Source organism: Lissotriton helveticus, chromosome 6 (assembly GCF_964261635.1).
Source record: "Lissotriton helveticus chromosome 6, aLisHel1.1, whole genome shotgun sequence".
Classification (NCBI taxonomy): domain Eukaryota; kingdom Metazoa; phylum Chordata; class Amphibia; order Caudata; family Salamandridae; genus Lissotriton; species Lissotriton helveticus.
Genome location: NC_136067.1, coordinates 149928565 through 149950505, shown reverse-complemented (window position 1 = coordinate 149950505; position 21941 = coordinate 149928565). Strand labels below are relative to the sequence as shown.

Below are 21941 nucleotides of genomic sequence, written 5' to 3'. Positions count from 1 at the left end.
AGGTGGTTGCTGCTGGTGTTTGTCTTGGCGGGTGCGGGGCAGGTTCGGAGGCAGGTGAACTTGCAGGTGCAGCAGGCAAAGGGTCCGTGGGTGCGTCTCGGGGTGGCTCGGCAGCATGCGTGGGTCCGGCCGGCATTGAGTGCGTTGAGAGTGGCGGCGTCGTAGGTCAGTCGGGTCGTCTTGCCTCGGCGGGGAGGGCCAGGGGTCCTGGCACTGGGCGCGGGCCAGGCGCAGACGGGCTTACCTTTGGCGCACCTTCGGCGCTCAATCAGCGCTCCCGCTGCGCGGTCGCTCTGGGGGCGTCATAAGTAAGGAGCCGGGAGGGAGGAGCAGCTGGGTGGCGAATGGAATCACAGGGGGGCGGGGCCGCAGGAAGGCAGCGGCGGGAAATTCCAAGAAGCAGCGGGCAGCAGGAAATTCCAAGAAGCAGCAGGCAGCGGGAAATTCCCAGGAGCAGCAGGAAATTCCCAGGAGCAGCGAGCGAAGGAATCTGCAGGCAGGAGGCGGCAAAGGCAGGCAGGAGCGGCAGCAGTGAGGGGGCGACCAAGCCCTGCGGAGGGCTGAGCGGTCACACTCTGTGGTCCCCCTACGGTCCCCTTAAGTAAGGAGCCGGGAGGGAGGAGCAGCTGGGTGGCGGGAGCGGGGCGGCGAATGGAATCACAGGGGGACGGGGCCGCAGGGAGGCAGCGGCGGGAAATTCCAAGAAGCAACAGGAAATTCCCAGGAGCAGCGGGAAATTCCCAGGAGCAGCGGGCAGCGAGCAAAGGAATCTGCAGGCAGGAGGCGGCAAAGGCAGGCAGGAGCGGCAGCAGTGAGTGGGGCGACCAAGCCCTGTGGAGGGCTGAGCGGTTTCACTCTGTGGTCCCCTACGGTCCCCTTAAGTAAGGAGCCGGGAGGGAGGAGCAGCTGGGTGGCGGGAGCGGGGCGGCGAATGGAATCACAGGGGGGGGCGGGGCCGCAGGGAGGCAGCGGCAGGAAATTCCAAGAAGCAGCGGGAAATTCCCAGGAGCAGCGGGAAATTCCCAGGAGCAGCGGGCAGCGAGTGAAGGAATCTGCAGGCAGGAGGCGGCAAAGGCAGGCAGGAGCGGCAGCAATGAGTGGGGCGACCAAGCCCTGTGGAGGCTTGGTTGCCCCACTGTTATCCTGATCATCCAGTACTTCTTCCTCTCCTGAGATGGGCAATCTAGGAAGCAGTCAGCATTCTTGTTTTTACCACACGGAATTAACTCAATAACGAAATCATAGTCCACAGATTCATGCTTAATGTTACTAACCTAGCTGTAGCCTTGGAAGAATGAACCCTAGTACCATTCAAAATGGATATTAGTGGATTGTGATCTGACCTTAACCTAAATCTCGTGCCCGATACATAATCTTTGAACCACAACACACTTCAAACACATGCAAGCATTTTGTGCTCAATGCCTTTGTCGGTCTAAACATGCAAGACAAATGCCATCACCTCTGCCCTGTGACAGTACAGCCCCACGTCCAATAGCACTTGCATCAGTAATAGCTAAAATCTCACAAGGACTCAACAGACTTCCCAACTGAGCATTGCTCAAGCCTTCATGGACCTTTACAAAGGCAAACATTTGCTATTCACGCCACTGAAACCTGGTCTCTTGTTTTTTTACAGAGCATGCAGGGGTTCAGCAATGGTGGTGAATATCTTTACAAACTTGCCACAATATTCACACATTTCCCAGGAACGCCCTCAACTGTTCTGTGTCTACAGATGCATCTTCTATAGCTTTAAAAAATCCTGGGCACGGACCAACACCTCTGTCAAAGATGACCAGGCCCAAATATTCCACTTCAGGCACACCAAACACACATTTGTCTTAGAGACCTCTCTCACTCATGGCAGACAAATCCGCATTCAATTTCCTTTGGTGTTCAGAAATGTCCTTGCACAAACACATGGTCTTGAAACAAGCACACCATCTACTCTTGTTCACAACGTCACTCGTGATTCTTTGGGAAACTGCTACAGAGGAAGCACGACCAAAAGGTATCCTACAGAATTGGTACAGGCCATAAGGTGTTAAACAGCAAGATGTCTTGTTCGTTTTGCCAAGACAACCTCATATGCTGAACGCAGATCAAATATCGAAAACTAGCTCCTAAAAATGTTCAGATCTTTTTTCTTCAATTTTGGTAAGGGATAACTATCCACCCAAATTGTTTGGTGTAAACTCCTAAGATCAACGCACATTCTGATTTCATTATTCTTGTACACCGACAATAAGTGAAAGCCACAGAGAAAACTATTGGTTCAATCACACCATCTTTGCATAGATTGTCCAACACATTTTTCAAATTGTCCCTCGCACTCAATGGCGGCACCTCAATTTATGTTTCACCGGACACGCCCATCTTTGAAATTCCTTCAACATTCCAGACAGTTCAAATATGTGGTCATGTCTCCAAAGTGGTGTTTGAAAGTTTTCTATACGCCCATTCAATTGACTGTTCTTAACAGTAAAAACCTGATGTACCACACCCGGTTTAAGAAAATACCTAAACAGATTTGGTGGTGCCACTCAAGAATATCTGGTCCATTTTTGTGGGGCATATATTTTACCCTGGCTCTCCCGACCTTTGAAACCAATAACATTAAACTAGAAAACTACTAAGTCAATCTGTGGACCATCATACCTTTGTGAAGACAGCTGGTGTCAATAACGGTTCTGCAACATCGCACTTAAGAACAGTATCTTTGGATAGGATAGTGATCTTAGATCCAGAAAGGTATCTAACTTCCCCACTCTAAATATCTCTATGGGATCCTTGGACATAGGTAAGTCATTCTCATGAATTCTGATAGAATGTACTGAATCATTGATATTGTTTTCAGCTTCTTGTACTGAAAGTACGAATATCTTTAGCTACAACGTGACCCTGGATTCTTACACAAAGCAACAAATTATTCATTTAATCAGCAAGATTCTGGTCAAAGTCTTCTGTTACAAAGTTCACTTTCCCTCGTTTTGCTTGGCACATCCTGCTAAAACTCCACTTACTACACTCCTTGGTAACCCGGACATTGCTTGAAAGAAGCTAAATGGAACTTGGACCCACGTTGATAACATATCCCGTCAGAAGTTGGTCTCCTTTTTTCCACAACAGTAGTTGTATCCGTCTTGTTCATACAAGACTTGTTCCCTTTACCCAACAAAACTGTTCATTTTATTAACCTCTTTAGCTGAATCAGTCTAATCTTGAATAGCATTAGCCATTTCTACAGCTTCGTCTAAAGGTGGATTTCTACATGTAAGTAACCTTCCTTGAATTTTCCTATTAAAATTAATTCCTAGCAATTATTTGGTCTCTGATCAATTGAACTGTGAAATTACCAAATTCACACTTAGCCGCTAGTACACGAAGAGAAGCAACACGCATGTAAATGAATTCAGTGGCAGTTTGCTCCCTGGGGAAAAAATGTGCCTCCTCACAACTAAGTTTGGCAGTCTGGAAAAATGCTTTTCTAATCTCAACCTCCTTATACTCATCTACTGCTTCAACATGCTCTGGTGTTTTAAACGGGTAGATAAACGAATCTCTCGACCTTTCAAACCCAACGAGTCTTGCAGCATCCATCATCTTCTCAGGTTTAAACTAATTGCGCTTTCGTCCAGCCTCCTGGACGAAACCTGCTGGGGACCCCCGACCTGTCTGGTGGCTGAGAGTCGCGGGAGAAGTCCGAGTCACTCCCTCCCTCCTCTTCGGACTCGGGGCTCCACCTGGACAGTCTGCGGAACACGATGCGGATGCCTGCTGCCTAGAGTCCGCTGGGGACGACTGGTGGACCGAGCGGAGTCACCGGTTGCCTGCAGGAGGTGCCCGACCCGCCCGTAGGCAACGCCGCTGGCACCGGACATCGCTGAAGTGGTCCCGGTCCAGGATCGCTGCTGGCGCTTGAAGTGCGACGGAGACCCCACTGCGGAGTGGTCCTGTCCGCCTGTGATCGCTGCCGAAAGCCGTTCCAAAGCGGAACGAACACCGGACCCCTCCCCCCACTCTCGAACAGAAGCAGATGCTGGTTGATGCTCCGGGACCGAAAGGGGTCGAGGCATCGACAACGGACCCCCTCACGACGGCAGCAGAGGACACTGGTAGCAGCACCGGGACCAGCGCGGGACGAGGCCACGACAACAGAACCCCTCCCGCCCGCTCCGCAGCAGGGAATCCTAATGGACAGCCGGCACCGGGACCGAAGCGGAGCGAACACCGGACCCCTCTCCCACTCCCGACGGCAGCAGAGGTCGCTGGTCGCAGCACCGGGACCAGCGCGGGACGAGGCCACGACGGCAGAGCTCCCCCCCCTCCTCCCGCCCGATCCGCAGCAGAGGAATCCTAGCGGTTTGTAGGGCTGAGGGGGGCTTGGGGACGCTGGATGCTGCACCGGGAGCCCTGCAGACCTGCTTTCCCTACGCTTGTGTCGGCTCTCTCTCTCCCGCTGCCCAGATTTCCCAGGGGGCTGTCGCCGTCCGGGTAGAACGATTTTCGCTGATTGGACTGCATCGCCATTGTCTCCTTTGTCTAAAATGGCGGGGGCCATAAAAGGAGCAACAAACAAGCAATACATTGCACCACCGCCCCTAGTTTGACCGGGAGGGTGCATTCCAACTAGATCAAGGGGCACCTAAAAGGAGATAAGTCTCTTTCCTCCCACCAAGCAGCAACTAGGAAGCACCAACATAGAAATAGGACTAACTCGCCCTCAGCAGAAAGGGAAACTGTTCAATCCGAATACAGACAACTGACAAAGGACTAACACTGCTGCCTTTTATACTATTTTGGCAGCCATCTTGAACAGCTTGCTGAGCAGCAGAAATTGCAAAAAAGGTATTTACATCACCACACTCGATCACATTGATTACCTCATCTGTTCAAAATTGTCTGGGGACAGAAATCTGTAGCAATAACTCCCTTGCCGTACCCCCAGTATGGACCAGTAATTTTCACTTTAAAGTGACCCTACACTAAGAACTGGACTCTTTGAGACTGTCATCTACAGCGCACTTTCACATATCTATGTAGCTACACCTCCTTGTGATAGAGTGTATGCCTTTATTGCAGTATTATACTTCTTCGTGTACCTGGAGTGTATGCCTTTATTGCAGTATTATACTTCTACGTGTACCTTGGATATATTTACCTGCACCTAATTCACTCTGCACCGATCGCCACCGCATTCACTTCTGGCTGCTCATTAGTGTCACGTGACGCATTAACTTGCTGTGGACATATGTATTTTGCTACAATATTTCAGCAGTATTATACGCATATCTGATTGGTTTATATATTTATGTATGCTGCTCCCATCTCTTTTTATGCCTGTAATGCACCTAGTTGCTAACATATATTTAGTTCTCTCACTAGTGCCTCTTCTGACCCATGTAACATATTGTCTGCAGTTCTCTTTTGACCCATGTAATATACTGTCTAGTTATTCGTAACATTTTGTCTGCATCTAACTGCGCTCCTGAATATCTCTCTTCTGCTCACTCTCCCACACCCACCTTTACGCCTTCCTAACATGGATCACTGCGGCAAGCACACATAAAATAATCTACCCACCCGCACTCTCAAAAAAAGCCGCTAAACGCTTTAAACACAACTTCCTGAGGTCCCACCCTGAAACACCCTTTGCCGACACCTTCTACTCACCGGTAAATGGATCCCTGAACACTAATATCTTCCACACCGCACGCAGAGCTCAATGGAGAAAAGCGTTCCTTACCTTACTCAACGTCTCCACCACCAGGAAATCCGCTCATGGACTAACACTCTCCATCGCACCATCCAAACTCTTCCCAGGCAGTACAGCCATTACTATTTACAATAACGGGATTGTCCTAATTCAATCCACAGACAGGAACCTGGAACTACTCGACAACCTGTTTCCCACTTTCAAAGAGCACCTCTCCAATCGTCGGCCCGCCACACATACCCCAATCCAACTGAACCAGAACTCCTCATTTCCAACTAGCGTCTCAGAACGACCCACCGCCTCTGACCCTCACAACCAGACTCTATGCCATCCCAAATCCCTCCCCAATCCCTCCACCCCCGCCACTCCCTACACTCCCGCCGCACCTAGCTCCCCCTCCAGCCGTGACCTCTCTCCCACCACTCCCTGCTCCCTCCCTCCTGGCCCCCACTCCTCCCTCAACATCTCCCCCCCTACTCTCTGCACTCAAACCACTCCTGACATACACCCCTCCCTCAACATCTCCCCCCCCACTCCCTGCACTTCTGCCACTCCTAGCCTTCATTCCTCCCTCAACAGCGCCCCCCCATTCTCGGCACTCAACCCATTCCAGACCTTCACCCCACCCTCAATATCTCCCCCCTACCCCTTGCACCCCCGCCACTCCTAGCCTCCACTCTTCCCTCAACAGTTCACTCCCCACCCTTAGCTCCCCCTCCACTCCTGGTCCCCACTCCCCCCTCAACATCTCCCCCCCCCACTCTCACTCCCCATTACTACACTTGCCCCCCCGCAACGACCAGTCTCCACACGTCTCGCACCTGCCTCACCCTTCCTGTCACTGATTACCCTTCCAATAACTCTAACCCCATAGCCAACGGCACGCTGGACACAATCATGACCACCCTCCTCCAAGTGAAAGAAGATCTCCACACGCTCAAAGAGTTACTCCTCAGGCACACCGAGCACCCCCCCCCCCTCACTACCACTTCTCAACGAATCAACAACTCCCCCTCACATCCTAGGCACCCCTTACATGGGACCTCTACCCCCTCCCGCAACACCTCCAACCGGCCTAAGCGCACTATCAAGACACATCCTAATCGCTCCTTACATTGGACCTCTATCCCAGCTCGCAATACCGCCAACCGCCCCCAGCGCGCAATCAAGACTCTCTCGGACCGCGACATACACACCCTACTCAGCACATATGTCCCGGCTACCCAAAACAGCTTAGCCACCACGCACATGTCCATTCCTACGATTCTCTCCAACCCTATTAGGCACCGCACGCATAGCAACAGAGGTTCTGTTCCCAACAACCTCACTAAAGTCCCTCTCACTATGGACCCCTCCACCTCCCCTTGCACCCCCAGACTCAAATGCACACTTCTCAACTGTAGATCGGCCCAAAAACACTCGGAGGTCGCTGACCTCATCTTGTCTAGGAACCTTGACCTGGCCATACTAACTGAAACATGGTTAACTGAATCCTCCAATCCTATCATGGATATCCTAGTCCCCCCCCCCCCCCCCCCCAACTACTGCATCACTAGACTTGACAGGTCCAACAAGACAGGTGGCGGAATCGCCTGCATTTACAAGAGCAACCTCTCTATTAATAAAGTCACCGCCCTTTCTCTTACCTCCTGTGAATACTTCTGCCTTGATGTCATCAGTGAGAACAAACCTGTATGCTCACTACACATCATGTACCACCCCCCGGGGGACAACCTCGTCTTCTCCCAACAACTCATGGACACAATGTCAATCAACGCAGGACGGCAAAACACACAAATTTACCTTGGTGACTACAATCTCCATTGGAATGATTACAGCGACGCAGTAGTTAATGGCCTCAAAAATTTCCTTAACGCTTCTGACCTCACTCAAATTTGCAACACCCCGACACATGACAAAGGCTCTATCCTCTACCTGGTCATCTCCAAAGAAGGCACCACTCAACTTGACTCAATCCAACCTTGTGACTGGTCAGACCACCATATTATCACATTCCTCATCAAGGAAAAAGTAAAACTCATCCCGGTGCAATACTCCATGCCCAAAGTTTGGAAAAGAGACATGAGGAAACTCAATCCAAACTCTCTACCCCCTAACAGCTGCAATCTCCTACTCCCCCCTACCGACGTTGCTGACGTTCAGTACCTAACTGACCACTATCTCAACTCCATGGCCTCAATAATCAATGAGGCCGCTCCAATGCAACTGAAAAGAGTATCCACTAAGATATCCAACCCCTGGTACAACGGGAGTCTCAATGAAGAGAGACGGGCTATGCGAACGGCAGAGCGCACCTGGAGATCAGTTCCCTCGACATTGCATCTTAAAACTCTGATGAAAAAGAGAAATGCATACTTCAGGAAAATAAAACGCTCAAAGTCAGAGTTCTTCAGACTCCAGCTAGACCAGGCAAAAAACCGGCCAAGTAAATTGTTTGACACACTCAGCGCCGTACACGAGAGGAACGAGCACCTCCGCCTACTCCAAAGAAATTGCTTTTGAAGAGCGAATTGGCATTTTTGCCGCATCAGTTTCAGGCTGTAGTTACCTAGCCTGACCCCTAAACTGTCTTTCCCCCCGTCTTGAAAAAGACACGCCGTGACCACCAACCGGGGCGCATCAGGGTCGAAACGTCGACGAACTCCTTAGGCCCAGAAAGACCAGGATCCAGATAGGACCCCTAGGATTCCTTGGTTTCAAAAAATATTGTCTGGCCAATGAAGACATTTGTATATAATTGTATATATATTGTGTTGTATTTTTTGCTATTCACTGAAGCACTCTCCACTGAAAGTCACTTTGCACCCGACAGTCACCATAAACATTGAATGTTATCTACGAATGATTGCAATTCAGATACCAAATGTTTTGGAAAATCTTTTTAATACAAATGATTGATCATATGATTTCAAGTTTTTGAGCATTTATTTCTCAAATTATCAGACTCGTATCAGAGAGATTGTTTGTTTTCATTTATTGAATGGTTCAAAAAGCAATTGCTCAGACCCGACAGAACCACTTTCTTCTAAACAAGTAAATTGTTCGAGCTAATCCGATCTCAATCTAAGGAACAACCCCCAGCTGTCGACATTATGAGCACTACTCCTTCCTGTGAAGATTTTTCAGCTTTCTTTAACAAAAAAACTGACAATATAAGGAGCGACCTCCTCAATGACGCAAGCCTTTACTCAATACCCAACTGCATAACACCCAATAAACTAAAAAACAATGCGACATGGTCATCCTTTGACACCTACTCTGAAGAAGAAATTGACAGAATACTCAGCACCCTAAACCATCCAATCACCTCACTGACCCTCTTCCTGCTAACGCCGTAAAAGACTTCATCCCTTTGCTACTCCCACTCTGGACTAAAATTATTAATAGCTCACTACAACAAGGAACCATCCTGGACTCCCTCAAAGTTGGACAAGTTACACCTTTACTGAAGAAACCAACAGCCGACCCCACTGATGTAAACAACTACCGTCCGATTACCAACATTCCCACTCTCGCCAAACTTTTAGAAAAATGCGTCCAACTACAAATGACACAAAGCACATAGAGCAGTTTGATCTCCTCAACCCACACCAATCAGGCTTCCGAGCAGGGCACAGCACTGAAACCGCGATGACTCACATAATTGACGACGTCATCCAAATCTTAGATCAAAATAATACCTGCCTCCTCATCCTTCTTGATCTCTCTTCAGCATTCGACACAGTGAAACATGAGAACTTACTCGAACTCCTGAAGACAAGAATGGGCTTCTCTGGGACTGTGCTTCGTTGGTTCACCTCCTTTCTACACAACAGGTCTCAAAAATTCAAGAGCAAAAACCAGATTTCTTCCCCAGTACCGGTATCGTTAGGTGTCCCTCAAGGATCCTGCCTATCCCCTACTTTGTTCAACCTAGTTATGGAACCTCTCACCACCCTGCTACAAGCATCCAATGTACACTTTCACATGTACGCCGATGACACTCAAATATATCGCAAGTTACAATCCCCCAAAGACATCCTGAGTCTGAATTCAACGATCAGAAGCACCCAATCTTGGCTGGCCGATAACCACCTCAAACTCAATGCTATGAAGACCGAGTTCCTCCTAATCTCACCTCCCACGAAAATATCTTCCGCACAAACATGGCTTAAGCACCTAACAGCACTCAATGTCCAACCGACCATCGTGGATTCAGCAAAATCCTTAGGCATAACACTTGACACCAACCTCAACATGCAGCAGCATATCAGCAAAGCTACTAAGGGGGCGAACTTCCAAATAAATACCTTGAGGAAACTGAAACCCTTCCTCCCAGCAAAAGACTTCCAAACAGCAGTACAAGCTCTAGTCATCCCTCGCATAGACTACGGCAGCGTGGCCCTCTGCGGCCTCCACCTAATGACAACTGCACCCCTCAGAGCGTCACTAAATGCGGCAGCAAGACTCATCACTGGATCAAAAAAACATTCGCATATCTCCCCTGACTTCAAATCCTTGAACTGGCTGCCTCTTGAAGCCAGAATACAGCTGAAAATTGCCTGCATGGCGCACAAGGCTATACACCTGAAATCACCCAGCTACCTCACTCATAAGTTGACAATTTCTGGTGGGTCCAGAACTACCAGGAGCACAAACAATCTTCTGCTGAAACCGCGGAGATTCCGGAAGGAAAAAACTTACAAACGCTCCTTCTCTGGAATGGCACCCAGGATCTGGAACGCACTTCCTCCTGAAACGAGGCTCATCTCCTCCTCCCTTCTTTTTAAGAAAGAAGTCAAAAATATCCTTATGGCTAAATACACTTGAACAATTCGTCTGATTTACATTGCGTCGAACAGTATTACCAGTATTTTATTATGATATAGCCTATATATGCCTATGCACGTGTGTTTTGACTTATATTAGTCTACAGTGCTTAGATCCTTTGCTCCCTCATATCAGTTTTTTCTCTATTTCTGTATTATTTACATCGTTTTGATGACTTACGCTCCAACTATGCCTTGCTACCTCATACCTGTACTATACGTAATATTTTTGCTATGTACATGAACTTGATGATCTACCTCCCTACTATGCGCCCCCTTGTTCCCCTACCCACCTGCCTGTGTAAAGCGCTCTGTTATCTGAAAGATCTTGTTCGCGCTATATAAAACTTTCAAAATAAATAAATGCATTGAATGCTTGAACCCACTCTTCCCAAGGAACGGTGGGCTCCCATGGAGACTGTAAAAATGGTGGAGGGGGGTTAATGGTCTGCATAGTGACACCAAATACTTTGACTCCCCAGAGATGAATATGCCAATAGTGTGCTAGACACCGCAATGTCCCACAGTAATAAGCTGAACAAGTAGTCAGCAGTAATTATGTTCACTTCTACCTAACAGGTAACATGTACCAAAACAGTTCTAGGTGTTTCACCATCGAATACACCACAAATTGGTGTAACAGGCAGAGAGAATTGAATAATCTCCAGCAAACTCCTAAATAATGGATGCTGTGTCTAGGAATGGAGCATGTAGAACACTAAATGCTGGTCACCTCAACAGAGAATAAAATGTAGGTTTGCCTGTCACCGCAAATTAGATAGGTAACAGGCTGCAACACTGTTTCTATAGTGTTCAAGTGATAGCAATATGTTAACTTGGCGGAAGTACAAAGCAAAACATTTAGAAAAGCCATGCTACTTTGTTCGCCCCATCACTGCTTTGGTAAGTGAACACTGCCCACGTAGGCTCAGTTTCCAGCTCGTCGCCAATATCACAAGGGAACAAATTCCGCCGCAGACTTGTGCATGAAGATTTATTCAAAATAAGTCCAATACTTTGAGGGCAGCAGCTCACAGGCACCTCCAACCGTCGCCTCACCACTCAACATTCCAACTAAATGTTCGAGCTGTGATGCAGGGTAGAGCTGTTGCGAGCCAGATCGACTGCATGCCACATCCCGCCAAATTCACAAACAAGCTTTATACAGAATATAACAGAGCAGCAATAGACAGTTAAAGGAGGTCCTAATATCAGTAGTGCATGGGCCATGGTGGGCCCGCCAGGATGGTGCAAGCATTCTCTTGATCTTGGAAAATATCCATGGAATAAGGTGCAACAGCGTAAAGGAATAATCAACATTTTGCTGAAGATCGGAATAAATACATCTCACATTCTAAACAAAATAAATTCCAGTCTGGGTTCTCCCATAGCACAAATATCCTCTTCAGAGTTTGTTGGTTCAGTCTCAACTCATCCAGTTCCCTCTGCTGCTGCTTACTAGAAGATATTCTACTCTCAGTGAAATGCCATATTGAAGTGATCTTGTCCGAGTGGTGTGCTTTTTCTGATAGTGCTTGTGAGAACGTACCCTGCTGCCTGTTTATATAAAACAGATTTGCTGTAGGCTGTCCCAATGAGCACTGATGACTGTCAAATTCAGAGCACGAACAAGGCACGGCCCCTGGTTAAGGCTCTATGCTCGGGAACATTAATGTGCAGTTTTGTTTCTACTTGGACCGACAGTCCTTTGGTCAAGAGCTCCTGAAGGTGCACACACCAGCCTCAAGTCTGTGGTCATCATGAAAATAAATGGCTATGTTGTGGAAGAAGGCCTGCAGCAAAGTTGTTCCTGTCAATCCATTACCAGAAAGACGACTTGACACTAGCCATTACATTTATCTTACCTCAAAGATGCCTGGGGATAGACGGTTTGTTTCACAAAAAAGAATATGAGGACGGTCCCAGGGACATTTTTTATAGACCTGCAAAGGATTACATCCCCAATTTGATACTTAAATATAAAATCCGTGGGTCTGATGTGGAAAAGTGAATGGACAGAGACACTGACAAAAAACACACAAATATCTGTGGGATAATCCCTTTCAGAACGTGATCCCTCACCCAAAGGTGGCATGCTTCATCATCTGGGATTCTCCTCTTGGATTGACAAACATTGCATGGCTAATTCCTCCCATGTTTCTCATTTGTAAGCAGAAGATGGGTATCAAAGGAATGTATCAGATCATCACCAGCAGAGATTTGTAGGTATGGACCATTCTCTCATTGCATTGAAAGAAATTGCAGGCAGAGAACCTACTATACAAAAGAAAACGCTGTCCCTTCCTTGGTGCTGAAATTAGCAACTAGGAATTGTATGTACCCTGGTAGCCAGACACAGAATTGGGTTCAGAGCCAGCACAAACTACTAAGAAGCAGAAGTACTTTTGGTGCCTCAGATGTATTGGAACATGGAAATACATTTAATAAATCCAACCATGTCATGGTGTATTGTGCAACTTTTTCTTGGTCATACGGTAATGTTGAGTAGTGTCGTCTTTCATTGTCCAAAGACCGAAGGTACTAATGTATTCCAATTACCATATCAAGCTACTCCCAAATTAATGACGTGACAATAGTGTGTTTAGAAGCTGGATACACTTTGAAACTAGAGTAATAATACACAATAAGATCAGAACCCACTCAGAGATATTAGTTTTATAGAGGTGGAAGTCTATTTCCATACATGAAAAGCTGAGCAGTTATTGTAAGGAAAATCAAAGACAGATGTTCAAGCGCCTTCTGGGTTAGAGCTGGAACCACCATAAAGTTTCCTGTCATTAAGGCTTTGCCATTATGCACAAAAACCTATAAGAAGCACTTGCCACTGGCATTTCAGAAGATTTCAGGTCACATTTTCGGTATTGTTGGCTATACCTTCTGTCTTTCAATGGTTGGTTGATTGATTAACCACGATGCTCTACAACATAGCTTAAAGCCATTGGCAAAGCCAACAGCTCTGACTAAGGTCCCAAAGCTAGACCTATTGGCTATGCCAGTGCTTGTCATTAGTTGAGTACATTGATATATCTAATTCCACTAATAACTAGAATGTTTAGATATACGGCTTAGTCTTAAATAACTTGATCTCCATCTGTAGCCCAAAATCACAACTATGTGCAATGCATAGATGCCCGATACAGCCAGTTTCAAGCAAAGCTGTGAAATCAATGTATTTACATATTTAAAATTAGGTATAATATAAAGCAAAAAAGACATCTTAGCCAAAAGATTAGTTCAGATGGAAAAATTTGTATATGCAAACCAAAAGCTCAGTTGGTTCAGCTCCCAGTAAGATATGTAAGCTGATTTTACAAATGATAAAGCTATTAATTATAAAGTGCAGGTAATTGTTATAAGGTCACCATAGCAAAGTGACCTACAAGTTAAATGTAAGAAGATGCAGTTCTTACCAGCTTGCTCTGTAGTTCTCCTTTTACAACACTATATAATAAAATGCTGCCGACTGCTGTACCAATAGCCAACAAATCAAACTGTCCAGTTGACTCTGCAGCTTCGGATTTCCTTTTCTTCTTTTGTGGGCCCTCCTAAAACAGAAAGACAAGAAAACAATTAGACTAATAAAACTGGCATGGTGTTAAGAGATCATTCTTGCAGGAGGAAGAAATCACAGAGTGGGCATAATTTCATAGACACGTTATTTATTACAGATGCACTATGGTCCGGTTCAAGTACCCTACTGCATAAATTATTGCAAATAAAAAATTTAAAAAAATGTCGGAATTTGTAAAGCGCACAGCTACCTCCACCGGAGGTGTCCCGGCGCTGTCCGCTTAGGAACCCTTCCTGGCTTTCCTGGGAAATGTCCACTCCTGGGTACCCCCCAGGTGCAGCCAGGCATCCCAGCGCTTTTGGGGCCGTTGTGGAGACTAAGCAAGCTATTGCCCAGAGTTGCAGCGTGGGACCCATGATCAGAACAGGCACTGAGGCGAGAATATCCAGTCAGGGGAATTAATGAGCCGGAGACCCGCCGAGGTGGGAATCGAACCCTAGTCCCTGGCCAGAGCTCTGCATCAAGGTCTGCCTGCTCTAACCATTGAGCCACACTTCTCCAATAAGCAAATTCAACTTCTAAATTTAGCAACTCTAGCAGGAAGCTGAACTGTGGCTTCACTTCTCCCAATGATCCTAGTGTAATCCTTAGCTCCGCCATAGCTCAAAGAATGGATTTCTACTACATGATGATAGACACACAAACACTATAACACTATATGCAGACACTACACATTCCTCTTACCGAAGGACAAAATAAAACAATATTGAAAGAACTGAATTTATATTAACCCAGATAACATACAAAATTGTAACAAGCAAATCTATGCGTAAAATGGGTCAACAAAATCATCAATTTGGTAAGGTAATAATTTTCATAATAATGGCAGCCAAGTGAGAACTATTACCACACAATGACTGCTAGGGATACTCCAAGAGGAGGTTGTTCCCATCCTCTTCTTTTTCCGCCCTCCCTTTAGGTAATAGAACTCAGCCCTTCAGGCCCAACACTCACTTAATTCCACAAGCACTTGCACGAATGCATGGTCTCTTCACACAAGTTAGAGTTTGAATGCAAGATCTTGCTGCATCTGGATAATCTGGCTGCTAATATGTCAGATTTTGCCTTCACCCAATTTTACAGTCACTTAAGGTCTATTAAACTTTGCAAGGTTTGGAGAGTATGCCCCCACCCTTTCAGGTATAACGTGTTTCTGACACAGCCAATTCTAACTGTGTTGCTTTGACTACATGTTTGCAATCAAAATGTTCATTGTAGACTCCCTGAACTTTTCTGATATTTTCTCCTAACTTATGGTGACTAACTCCCTCAAAACTAAGGTCCTTCATGCAACATTAAACTTTGTAAGGTTCGCTTCTCTTGAACACTTTAAAAAAAACTTCAGCTTGTATAGGTAGGCATCGCACTACACACTGAGTATTAGCCAAGCCTCATCTTTTAACATTAAAGCGGTATTTGTTTCAATTTGAAATATTGCCTTCTGCTACAGACAGATTTTTTTAGTTGCACGATCTGTAAAACAGGGCAGCGCAGGATCCAAAAGTCTTTTTGGATTGTAGTCATTTTGGCTTTAATCCAGCACAAGCGCTTCTTTCATCGATGAGCTTGTGCCTGCTGGGGAGCTGCTCTGGGGAGCTGCTCTGAACATCGGAGGTGCCTGGCTATTCGGTCACCCTCGCCGGACTGCTGATGACTGTCTACGCCTGAAGTGATCGCGCCGTTGGCAGAGTTGGTGTGGAGCCCTGGGGCAGACTGGGCAGTTCTTCACGGAGCAATCTGGGATCACACACGGCATCTGTCGGGCTCCCGACCTGTTCCCTTGGTTGTTGCACGGCACTCCGCAGTGCCTCACTGAGCGTCCTGAAGCAACACACGACAGCAGCTATCGAGGCGGGCTGGGCTCCTGACCAGACGTGCCCCCCAGCCCCTGCTCCCACCGGTTGTTACACGGCAGCCCCTGCTCCCATCGACGATGGTGTCCTGGCCCTCGGCTGCACGCCGCCTGCAACGATGATCCTGACACTTGCGGCACAGATCTGCCCTCATGCTTCCGCTCCTGGTTGTCGTCGTCGTCTTCTCCTCGTGGCTCTCATGAAGGCCCCCTGCTGCTCCCGAGATAGTCGTGAGTAGACCCGCAGATCGTCCCAGAAGACATTGCACACAACGTTGTTTCCCACGAGGAGTGCAATAAACTGCCGAGAACACCAGCAATTTGATGCACAGGACTATGGCAAGGTATTGTTTCTGCTCCGCTTTTAATTTTCAGATTTTCAACAATTTACCCCTCTGAGATCTGTTGCCCAAAATGGCTGGGGTCATAAATCTGCAACAATAAACAGCCTCCATTTCTACCAGACCCTCACAAAGCTTAAACTTTGCCTGGCACTGTGATCCTCAAAATAGACATAGGACTCCCCACTCAGCAAGCTAGAAATTGGACTTACTCGGTCTGCCCTGGATTAGAAACTGAAACTGGTCTCAAAACATAATATCAAAAAAGGACTACAAGACTTGTCTCTATCTCCCCAACTTGGCGGCCATCTTAGACTAGTCAATGCTCTATACTTTACCATGCCTAAGGAAGAGGCCATTTTAGACTAGTCACATTCTCTACTCCTTCATGCTCACTTTTTAGCCTAACCACCTTACTTGCACTTACAATAGCTCTTTATCTACACCTACCCACACAACCTCCTTCACCTACCTACACCTCTACTCCCAACATGGAACCCACGGGCAAGCACACATATAAAATTAATTAGCCCCCCCCCCCCCCCCCCCCCCGAGTTCTCCCAAAAAAACGCCAAACATTTTAAACACAACTTCCTGAAGTCCCACCCTGAAACCCCCTTTGTAGACACCTACTTCTCACTACACAATGGAGCCAAGAGCACCGATATCATCTTATACACTACACGTAGAGCACAATGGAGAAAAGCGTACCTCACCTTACTCACTATCTCCGCCCACGGCTTAACACTGTCCACCACACCATCCCAACTCTTCCCAGCTAAAGCAACCATCACCATCTACAACAATGGCATTATCTTAATTCAATCCACAGACAGGAACCTTGACCTATTCGACAACCTGTTCCCCACTTTCAAAGAATATACCTCCAACCCTCAGACTCCAATTCATCTGGCCTCCAATCCTAACAACCTTGACTCCACAGCGCCTCCTACCACTAACACCCACCTCCCCCCCTCCCCCCAGTACTCTACTCCATCACCCACCCGCTACAGTCACCGCACATCCCTCAATCGCAGGCGTAGATCACTCCTCTTCTTACACCCTCCCCACCCCCACCCCTTCTACCCCCAACATAACCCTCCCCTCCCACTTCCAACTAGACTCTCAGAACACCCCCACCTCCCTTAACTGCACTCACCCTCCCCACAACAGGACCTTCTCCCATCTCCCCCCCATTCCCAGTCCCCACTACCTCACCTGCACCCCCGCCACCCCTAGCCCTCACCCATCCATCAACTCCTCCCCCCATTCTCAGCCCCCCCTTTCTCACCTGCACCCTGGACACCCCTAGCCCTCACTCATCCATCCATCAACCTCCCCCCCCGCTCTCAGTCCCCACTACCTCACCTGCACCCCGCAACCCCCAGCCTACACTCATCCCTCAACTTCCCTCCCCCTCCTACCACTTACTCCCGGCCCAATAACACCAACCCCCCTACTAATCCTCTCACACCCTTCCCCCCCCCCCAACACTTTCCTACCCCTCTTACAACCAACACCCTCACCTATACCACTAACCTCCTCCCTAACTCAACCACACCCTTCCCCCCAACCTCCCTACCCTTCCGAACACCAACCCACCAATATCACCAACCCCTGCAACACCACCACACCCCTCCCCCCCCACTTCAGTAACCTAGACACTTACTCACCTTTAGTGCCCATCCCCAACCCCTTTCCCAACCCCACGCTGGACATGATTATGTCCACTCTCCTCCAAGTCAAAGAAGATCTCCACACCCTCAAAGAGTTACTCTTCACACAACGCAGACACCCCCTACCCACCACCACTTCCCCTCCTAACAAATCCCCCACCCATCCTACTCACCCTCAAACAAAACTCCCCACACTGGACCTCAATCCCCGCTCGCAATCCCACCAACCGCTCCCGATGCACCATCAATCCACTTTCAGACCACGACATACCTACTCTCCTCCGCTCATATGACCCAGTTCTCCAAAACCACTCAGCCACCACACACCTTTCCATCCCCACAATTCACTCTAACCCCCTTAGGCACCCCACACAAAACAACAGAGGCTCCGTCCCAAATAACCTTAAAAAAGTCCCCCTCACTCTAGAACCCTCTACCACCCTCTGCACCCCCAGGCTCAAATGCATACTTCTCAACTGCAGGTCGGCCCCTAGACACTCCTCCGACATCGCTGATCTCATCAAAACACTGGACCTTGATCTAACCATTCTGACAAACTTGGTTAACTGAATCTTCTACACCTATCTTGGATATTCTATTTCCCCCCAACTACCACATCATTAGACTTGACAGGTCCAGCAAGACAGGCGGTGGAATCGCATGTATTTATAGGTGCAACCTCTCTGTTACTAGAGTCACCTCCCCCCCACTTTCCTCCTGTGAATACATCTGCCTCGATGTCATCAGCGAGAGCAAACCTGTATGCTCTCTACACGTCATCTACCACCCACCTGGGGACAACCTCATCTTCACCCAACAACTCATGGACACAATCTCAACCAATTCCGGACGGCAAAACACTCAAATTTTCCTTGGTGACTTCAATCTCAATTGGAACGATCACAATGACGCGGTGGTAAATAGTCTCAAAAACTACCTCAACGCTCTTGACCTCACCCAAATCTGCAACACCCCGACCCACGATAAAGGCTCTATCCTCGACCTTATCTCCAAAGAGAACTCTACCCAGCTTGGGTCAATCCAACCCTGTGACTGGTCAGACCACCACATTATCACATTCTTCATCAATGAAAAAGTTAAACTTAACCCGGTTCAAGCCACCAAATCCAAGGTCTGGAAAAGGGACCTGAAGAAACTCAACCCAAACTCTTTACCTTCCCACAGCTGCAATAACCTCCTTCCCCCTACCGGCGCTCTTGACGTTCAATCTTTGACCAACCACTACCTCAACTCTATGACCTCAATAATCAATGAGGCCGCCCCCTTGCAATTGAAAAGAGTCTCCACTAAGAACTCCAACCCATGGTACGATGGTAGACTCAACGAAGATCGACGGGCCATGCGAATGGCAGAGCGCACCTGGAGATCAGCCCCTTCGGCACTGCACCTTAAAACTCTGAAGAAAAAGAGAAACGCCTACTTCAGGAATATCAAGCGCACAAAATCAGATTTCTTCAGCCGCCAGCTCGATCAAGCGAAAAAAAAACGGCCAAGAAAACTGTTTGAACCAATCAAAACACAATCCAAGGAACAACCCCAACATTCACATAGCACAATAGGCGATATACCATCCTGTGAAGACTTCTCTGCTTTCTTTAATCTAAAGACTGATAACATAAGGAGCGATCTCCGCAATGACGTAAGTCTTTACTCCAACCCCCACAGCATAACACCCACTGAACCAAAAAACAATGCTGCATGGTCATCCTTTGATTTGACACCTACTCAGAAGAAACAATTGTCAAACTGCTCAGCACATTGAAACCTTCTAATCACCTCACAGACCCCCTTCCTGCAAACGCTGTAAAGGACTTCATCCCATTACTCCTCATACTCTGGACCAAAATTATTAACAGTTCACTTCAACAAGGACTCATCCCCGACTCCCTCAAAGTTGGACAAGTCACACCTATACTCAAGAAACCAACAGCTGACCCTACTGACCTAAACAATTACCGTCCTATTACCAATATTCCCACCCTTGCCAAACTGTTGGAAAAATGCGTACAACTCCAATTGACAAAACACATTGATCAATTTGACCTCCTCAACCCTCAATCAGGCTTCCGAGCAGGGCACAGTACTGAAACTGCTATGACACACAATTGATGACGCACTCCAAATCCTAGATCAAAACGATACCTGCCTCCTCATCCTTCTTGATCTCTCCTCAGCATTTGACACAGTCAAACACGAGAACTCACTCGAGTTGTTAAACACCAGAATGGGTCTATCTGGGACTGTTCTCAAGTGGTTCACCTCCTTTCTGCATAACCGGTCTCAGAAATTCAAGAGCAACAACTTGATGTCCCCACCAGTGCCTGTAACATTAGGCGTCCCACAAGGATCTTCTCTACCCCCAACATTATTCAACCTGGTCATGGAACCCCTCACCACCTTGTTACAAGCATCTAATGTACACTTTCACATGTACGCAGACGACCCGGAGGAAACTTAAACCCTTCCTCCCAGCCAAGGACTTCCAAACTGCAGTACAAGCCCTAGTCATTCCTCGCTTAGACTATGGTAGCGTCGCCCTCTGCGGACTCCCCCTATCTACAACTGCACCCGAGAGCCTCTTTGAACGCTGCAGCGAGACTCATCACTGGATCAAAAAAACACTTATATTTCCCCGGACCTAAAATCCTTGAACTGGCTACCTTTTGAAGCCAGAATACATCTGAAAATTGCCTGCATGACACACAGAGCTGTACACCACAACTCACCCGGCTACCTCACTCAGAAGCTGACAATATCTGGAGGCTCAAGAACAACTAGAAGTACAAAGAATCTTCTTCTGAAACCTCGTAGATTCAGGAAGGAAAAAACAAACGCTCCTTTTCAGGAATGGCACCCAGGATTTGGAATTCACTCCCTCCAGAAACCAGGCTTAGCTCCTCCACTACATTTTTAAAGAAAGTAAAAGCTATCCTCATGGCTAAATTCACCTGAACTTTTACTTTGGAACTATTTGAGACTCTGCACCTATTTGTACTATTCGTTTTCCTGATTGTCGATTTGTATTATTGGTTTAGCTGATTGACTTTGCTCCCCATGTACCTACCCTATTTTGCTACTCATTTATTACCTACAACTATACTTTGCTCAAAAGTCTATTAATCACTCTTGTTTTCTTACCCCTTGTTTTTGTAAAGCGCTCTGATATCTGCAAAGATCTTGTTCGCGCTATATAAAACTTTCAAAATAAATAAAAAATAAATAAATCTGTACGGCGCCTGCTTCAAGGCCGTCACACTAAAAATATCATGAAGCACTGTATTCGTGAAGGAAGCAATGTTGATAAAATAAAGGCGCGAGGCCACTTAATTTGTCAGTGTCAAATCTGCCAGATTTCAACTCCATCTATGCAACAGAGTGATATATGTTCAAATGCAGCAGATCCTTATGTAGTCAAAAAAACTACAGCTTCAAAACTCACTCTTCCGCTGGACAAGATACATAGTATTACAAGCAGCATAGCACAAGCAGGTCTCCTATGCTCACAGTGGAGGGTGATTGGGGTGAATTTGAAGGGGAAAAATTATGAAGAGTGAACAAGCAAGGGTTCCCAGTATGTGAAGTGGGATTGTTTTCATAGTAAAGAAGGAGTATCTGATTTATGATGGTCTCTGGAATAAACTATTGAATGATCAGAAGAGAGCAAATCATGCCAATTCAAGACTTCGGTCTAGTACAGAGATTATTTCATAGATGTCATAACTGTTTGGTATTGTTAACGCATCCTACATATGTTCCATTTATGATATAGATCTTTCAGTATATAACTTTGGAATTTAAGAATAAAATGAGTTCTTACAAACTGAAAAAAGTAGTTATTTCTGATTTAAGCTTAACCTAGAGAGGCCGTTTGGGCAAGTGCCTGCCTGCACCTTTTGGCTTGCCACTCCAGC

At 47.1% G+C, this 21941-nt stretch overlaps 1 protein-coding gene across 2 annotated transcripts in view; it reads right to left on the bottom strand.

Annotated features, from left to right (window-relative positions):
- The window catches only part of WDR43 (WD repeat domain 43), a 481702-nt gene that overhangs the window by 399209 nt on the left and 60552 nt on the right, over positions 1-21941 (bottom strand). The window contains exons 1-2 of one of the 2 annotated variants that reach the window (XM_078647515.1): positions 14988-16556; positions 13980-14114 (exon numbers count right to left, since the gene is read on the bottom strand). In XM_078647515.1, the coding sequence (XP_078503641.1) occupies positions 13980-14114; positions 14988-15032 (180 nt within the window). In that variant the 5' untranslated portion in view covers positions 15033-16556. Of the gene's footprint in view, positions 1-13979; positions 14115-14987; positions 16557-21941 lie in introns of those variants that run through there. The other variant, XM_078647513.1, reaches the window with a different exon arrangement.